The sequence below is a fragment of the Coregonus lavaretus genome (assembly GCF_964263955.1).
Source record: "Coregonus lavaretus genome assembly, contig: HAP1_SCAFFOLD_271, whole genome shotgun sequence".
NCBI classification, from domain to species: domain Eukaryota; kingdom Metazoa; phylum Chordata; class Actinopteri; order Salmoniformes; family Salmonidae; genus Coregonus; species Coregonus lavaretus.
This window is the reverse complement of record NW_028157817.1, coordinates 92,927-100,000: the sequence shown is the minus strand read 5'-3', so window position 1 is coordinate 100,000 and position 7,074 is coordinate 92,927. Positions and strand designations below refer to the sequence as shown.

Sequence of the window (7,074 nt, the reverse complement as noted above, 5' to 3'; positions counted from 1 at the left end):
CCACTAATTTGAAGGGGTGTCCACATACTTTTGAATATATACAGTGCATTCGGAAATTTTTCAGACACCTTGACTTTTTCCACATTTTGTTATGTTACAGCCTTATTCTAAAATTCCTTAAATTGTTGTTTTTCTCATCAATCTACACACAATACCCCATAATGACAAAGCAAAAACAGTTTTTTAGAAATTTTATCAAATGTATACAATGTTTGTTTTTTAAATCACATTTACATAAGTATTCAGACCCTTTACTCAGTACTTTGTTGAAGCACCTTTGGCAGCGATTACAGCCTCGAGTCTTCTTGGGTATGACACTACAAGCTTGGCACACCTGTATTTGGGGAGTTTCTCCCATTCTTCTCTGCAGATCCTCTCAAGCTCTGTCAGGTTGGATGGGGAGCGTCGCTGCACAGCTATTTTCAGGTCTCTCCAGAGATGTTCGATAGGGTTCAAGTCCGGGCTCTGGCTGGGCCACTCAAGGGCATTCAGAGACTTGTCCCGAATCCTCTCCTGCGTTGTCTTGGCTGTGTGCTTAGGGTCGTTGTCCTGTTGGAAGGTGAACCTTCACCCCAGTCTGAGGTCCTGAGTACTCTGGAGCAGGTTTTCATCAAGGGTCTCTCTGTACTTTGCACTCCACTCCACTCATCTTTCCCTCGATCCAGACCAGTCCCTGCAGCTGAGAAACATCCCTACAGCAGGATGCTGCCACCTATGGGATGAGTAGTGCAGGATATGTAAACATGATTAAAGTGGCTAGTGTTCCATTTCTTAAAGTGGCCAGTGATTTCTAGTCTATGTGTGTCAATGTCTATAGGCAGCAGCCTCTAATGTGCTAGTGATGGCTGTTTAACAGTCTGATGGCCTGTTAAACAGCCATCTCTGTACTTTGCTCTGGTCATCTTTCCCTCGATCCTGAAGAGTCTCTCAGTCCCTGCCACTGAAAAACATCCCCACAGCATGATGCTGCCACCCCCATCTTTCACTGTAGGGATGGTGCCAGGTTTCCTCCAGACGTGACGTTTGGCATTCAGGCCAAAGAGTTCAATCTTGGTTTCATCAGACCAGAGAATCTTGTTTCTCATGGTCTGAGAGTCCTTTAAGTGCCTTTTGAAAAACTCCAAGCAGGCTGTCATGTGCCTTTTACTGAAGAGTGGCTTCCGTCCAGCCACTCTACCTTAAAGGCCTGATTGGTGGAGTGCTGCAGAGATGGTTGTCCTTCTGGAAGGTTCTCCCATCTCCACAAAGGAACTCTGGAGCTCTGTCAGAGTGACCATCGGGTTCTTGGTCAGCTCCCTGACCATGGCCCTTCTCCCCCGATTGCTCAGTTTGGCCAGGCGGCCAGCTCTAGGAAGAGTCTTGGTGGTTCCAAACTTCTTCAATTTAAGAATTATGAAGGCCACTGTGTTCTTGGGGACCTTCAATGCTGCAGAACGTTTTTGGTACCCTTCCCCAGATCTGTGCCTCGGCACAATCCTGTCTCGGAGCTCTACGGACAATTCCTTCAAACTGGCTTGGTTTGTGCTCTGACATGCACTGTCAACTGTGGGACCTTATATAGACAGGTGTGTGCTTTTCCAAATCATGTCGATCAATTGAATTTACCACGGGTGGACTCGAATCAAGTTATAGAAACTCAAGGATGATCAATGGAAACAGGATGCACCTGAGCTAAATTTCGAGTCTCATAGCAAAGTGTCTGAATACTTATGTAAATAAGGTATTTCTGTTTTTTATTTTTAATACATTTGCTAAAATGTCTAAAAACCTGTTTTCGCTTTGTCATTATGGGGTATTGTGTGTAGATTGATGAGGAAAAACATTAATTCAATCAATTTTAGAATAAGGCTGTAACGTAACAAAATGTGGGAAAAGGGAAGGGGTCTGAATACTTTCCGAATGCACTGTAGTGTAAGTGTCGATCAGTGTTTAAATGCTCCATAGTATTATTGATCAGAGGTAACATAAAGCCTGCTTCTTTTATGGCATTCAGAGTTATGCAATGTGTGTGTGTGAGTGTGTGAGTGTGTGTGTCTGCATGTGTGTGAACCTATAGTCGAAGGAATAGGTCAGAGTGTTCTGGATCGTAAATGCTGTAGTTTTGAAAATAACAATTTCCTCTGTGAGAATAATCACACTGCAGTAGGTTGGAGATAGGCTGGTGTGTGTTTGTTTGCTTCTGTAGCTTTTCAGTTTTTTTGTTCAATATTTATTCATTGGACACACATTAGAGACACGAAGAAGAGTTCAAATGTTTTAGTATTGGTTGTTAAATGTCTGTATGTTTACTTTAACCTTTCCACTAACAAAATGTCTGTATGTTGACTTTTACCTTTCCACTAACAAAATGTCTGTATGTTGACTTTTACCTTTCCACTAACAAAATGTCTGTATGTTGACTTTTACCTTTCCACTAACAAAATGTCTGTATGTTGACTTTTACCTTTCCACTAACAAAATGTCTGTATGTTGACTTTTACCTTTCCACTAACAAAATGTCTGTATGTTGACTTTTACCTTTCCACTAACAAAATGTCTGTATGTTGACTTTTACCTTTCCACTAACAAAATGTCTGTATGTTGACTTTTACCTTTCCACTAACAAAATGTCTGTATGTTGACTTTTACCTTTCCACTAACAAAATGTCTGTATGTTGACTTTTACCTTTCCACTAACAAAATGTCTGTATGTTGACTTTTACCTTTCGACTAACAAAATGTCTGTATGTTGACTTTTACCTTTCCACTAACAAAATGTCTGTATGTTGACTTTTACCTTTCCACTAACAAAATGTCTGCCCGTTTCTATTTCTCTGTTCTTCTCTCCAGTTACACCACTCCTGTCCTGCCTGTGAGTCCGTCCCCTAAACCTGTCCCCTGTTCTTGTCCGTCCCCTAACCCTATCCCCCGGTCCACCCCCTAACCCGGTCCTCAGTATGAGTTCTTCTCCGCTGGGTTCCCGTGGAAACATGGACATTCTGGAGGAGCTGCAGCTGATCGCAGCACAGAACCTGGAGAGGTTAGAGGTCAACAAGTACTATGATGTTATCAGGGAGCTTGGCAAGGGCACTTACGGCAAGGTGGACCTGGTCATACACAAGATCAGAGGTGAGGAGGACACACACACACACACACACACACACACACACTAGACTTGATCTTGAGGATGCACACATTTAACAGGATCATTCACTGGTCCAGCTCTGCAGGATTATCTGCAGAATTACATGATCAACCACTATAATCATTCATCACTCCCATGTTGTTTTCCCCTCAGGCACCAAGATGGCCCTGAAGTTCCTGAGGAAGAAGACAACCAAGCTGAAGTCGTTCCTGAGGGAGTACAGCATCTCTCTCTACCTTTCTCCCTGTCCCTTTATCATTAACATGTTTGGGATCGCCTTCGAGACTGACGATTACTACGTGTTTGCCCAGGAGTATGCCCTGGCTGGGGACCTCTTCGACATCATCCCTCCACAGGTACGAGAGAGAGACAGGGATGCATATTTGGGATGTTCTGTTGTAATGGCTATGTAGGGTTATTTTAACCATTACTGCGCTAAATAATGTGCAATGACAGTTTATAATAGCTAATGTCACATTGAAGAATGCTTCATAGCACGTTTATAGTGGTTGTCATTACAGACATCTTTGAGGTTTATTTTGTTTCCTAATCTCTGCCCCTCTCCATCCAGGTGGGTCTCCCGGAGACGGTTGCTAAGCGCTGTGTGCACCAGGTTTCCATTGCCCTGGACTACCTTCACTGTAAGAAGTTGGTGCACCGTGACATCAAGCCTGAGAACATCCTCATCTTTGACCGCGAATGCCGCAAGGTCAAACTGTCCGACTTCGGCATGACGCGCCGCGCTGGCTCACCGGTCAAACGGGTGAGTGGCTAGAGGTCAAATCACAACAAACTTTATTTTAAAAAAACAAAAGTGGTGAACTGTATGAGAAATAGTTTGAGATGCAGAACCCACCAAGTATGCCATAAAAGAGACCAGACCTCATGGGAGCCAACTTAAATGAAGAATGAAATCTTCCTAATCAATTAACAAATATTATTTATTCCTCTCCTCCCAGGTGAGCGGTACCATCCCTTACACGGCTCCGGAGCTGTGCGACACGTCTCGCCACGAGGGCTTCTGCGTGGACTACAGCACGGATGTGTGGGCCTTTGGCGTCCTCCTCTTCTGCATGCTGACCGGTAACTTCCCCTGGGAGAAGGCCCTGCCCTCCGACTCCTTCTACCAGGAGTTCACTCGCTGGCAGAGACGGCGCACGGGCACCGTGCCCTCGCAGTGGCGCCGCTTCACTGAGCAGGCCCTCCGCATGTTCCGCAGGCTCCTCTCTGTGGAGCAGGACAGACGCTGCTCCGTCAAAGAGGTGTTTGGCTACTTCAGCCACAGTTGGATGCTGGATGGAGACAGCAACAGGAACGGAGGAGGGGGCGGAGAGAGAGAGAGGGAGAGAGGAGGAGGAGGAGGGGTGAGGGTGGAGGGGGACGGGAGCAGTACGTCGTCCTTGTCGGGAGAAGAGGAGGAGGAGATGCTGGTGGAGAGGATGAAACAGCAGACTCTGTCTCCTCCGGTGTCTGTGGAGAGGGGGACTGGGGGGACGAAGGCAGGGATGATGCAGTCGGGTGGAGGACACCATTTTGTGTCTGTTTCCAGCTCTGGGCCGTCTACCAACAGCTTTGACCGCATGCCCAGAGACAGCAACAGCGACCAGCCCCCCGGACACATACTGGTGGCCACGCCTATAGAGATCTGTGTCTGAGGTGTGTGACGAGCCTGGGAAGGACTGAGATACTGTAAACGGTACACATACAGATGCCTACACTCATATACACACACACATATCCACACATACACATACTCACACACTCTCATACACATTAAGTACTGTATACTCATACACAGGAAAAATGACATGTTATTATCCTTACCATTTTTTTTGGGGGGGGGGGGAGAACGGGGTCAAAAGGAAGGACCTTTAAAGAACGAATGAATTAACATTTTGCAAAAGAGAAAAGGGATCAACTGGATCCTGATGATTCCCGTTGGGGTATAATGATCCAGTCAGAGATCAGTCATTCTACAGACACAACAAATCTTTCTAGAGACTGCAAAGACTCAATGAACAACATACTGAACGATCAGCCAACCAACAGATAGACAGACAGACGGACGGGCAAGACATGGAAAGAGAGGTTGAGAAACACATTGTGATATGAAATGCTGGTATTCAGAGTCTCAGATGAAGACCAAAATGTATTTCTTAAAGCAATATATTTCCCCCAAAAAGACTGAAACCGAGGGTGAATTGAGCAAAAAACCACTACAGAAGTGACACGGAGGAACCATTTATGGCAAAGCCAAGAGATGAAGAGATGATGTTCTTTTGGTTAGTATTTTTTAAGCTGATAGAAATACCTTGTAAAATGTTCCTCAATGAAAGAATAACCTCAAAATGAACAGCAGTTTTATGTTTACTGTAATGCAATGTGAACTCTGGTACAAAGTATGTATGTGTGTACAGTACGTGTGTAGGTGTGTATGTGTGTACAGTACGTGTGTAGGTGTGTGTGTGTGTGTGTGTGTGTGTGTCTGTGTGTACAGTACGTGTGTAGGTGTGTGTGTGTGTGTGTGTAAGTGTGTACAGTATATCACTGTATGTTCCATGTGTATGGATGGGAAATATGATTAGGTGGATTTTTATTTGCCTTTGGAGTTACTTTATTTACTTAAATCCTAAATATCCAGATTCCATTTTTTCTATTGATTTTGAAAATTTGCTTTAGGAGTTTTCTGTTTGACTAATTTCAGTAAAGGTTTCTGGACGCTCTAGTGCAGCGGTGTCAAACTCATTCCACGGAGGACCGAGTGTCTGCGGGTTTTTGGTTTTTCCTTTCAATTAAGACCTAGACAACCAAGTGAGGGGAGTCACTTACTAATTAGTGACTTTCATTCATCAATCAAGTACAAGGGAGGAGCTAAATCCCGCAGACACTCGGCCCTCCGTGGAATGAGTTTGACACGTGCTCTAGTGCCAAATTTCTACTTGGTCGTCTGCAACACTTTTTGAACAGGAAAATTAATACTGTTGCAACAGCTGGATCTTGTAAAATCACTGCATTTAATAGTAGTTGTTGCATGGAGTATTCTTTCTTCAGTTTATCATTTAGATCTAGTCCGATGATGTGGTAGACATTAATATTGCAAAGATAAATAAAAATATAAAAAATATTTTATACAATATAAAAAAGATTTCGAAGCCACCAGATGGAGAAGAGTAAGGCATTAATTTATAATAATTTATAATAATTTTACAGATAACTTTATTCTGCCGTTGGCAGCAAGCCAAGATGTCCCAGAGCCTCCTGTCTGGAAACAGACAGATAGCTGTTAATGATGTCCAACACTTTATCCCTGACCCCTTAACAGACACGTATCTACTTCATGGCAGAAAAATATATTTTTACACATTTTAGTCAATTAATTTGATTGTTGTTTTGTTTTAAATGTCTTGATGTTGATGAATGGTGTATTGTTTGGAGTTTTGATTATTATTTCGACATTTAAATTCAAGCTGAAAAATACAGTGAAGATGTACACCATCGAATTTAAAAAAAAAATTGCATGACAAGTAACTAAAACATATCTTTATGGAAAATTTGAACTGGCTTTACAAAAAAGTTATGTCAAGATTGTTGTGATGTGGAATTTTGCTGTAGCACAATTTCTTGCATTATATCCCGGTGGGAATATTGTTGTGACCTCTCATGACATCTTAGGGCTAGAAACCAGACAGAACAATAGCAACGGCTAGTTTTGATTCAATGTGTTGTGTTTGTAGGCCGTTGATGCTGTTTCCATCTCACCAATAATATCTAGGATCCAGAGCTATTGAGCTACAATATGAAATGTATCTGTATCTACAGTATATGGAGACTTTCTGGATCCCATAATAATGCATTTTCTGATCAGGTGTGTCGGTAGCTTCTAAATTCTCACGTCTTGAGAAGTTGCAAGGGAAATCTGGAGATGATTTCTCACTTCATTGCCAAGCAAA

At 43.1% G+C, this 7,074-nt stretch overlaps 1 protein-coding gene across 1 annotated transcript; it reads left to right on the top strand.

The window, feature by feature from the left end:
* Positions 1-2,936: 2,936 nt before the first annotated feature.
* LOC311124878 (serine/threonine-protein kinase SBK1-like) lies at positions 2,937-4,779 on the top strand (the record flags this gene model as incomplete). The annotated part of the gene is made up of 4 exons (XM_084198973.1): positions 2,937-3,108; positions 3,278-3,480; positions 3,696-3,887; positions 4,084-4,779. The coding sequence occupies 4 exons, from the start codon at positions 2,937-2,939 to the stop codon at positions 4,777-4,779; spliced, it is 1,263 nt and encodes a 420-aa protein (XP_084055099.1).
* Positions 4,780-7,074: the final 2,295 nt, after the last annotated feature.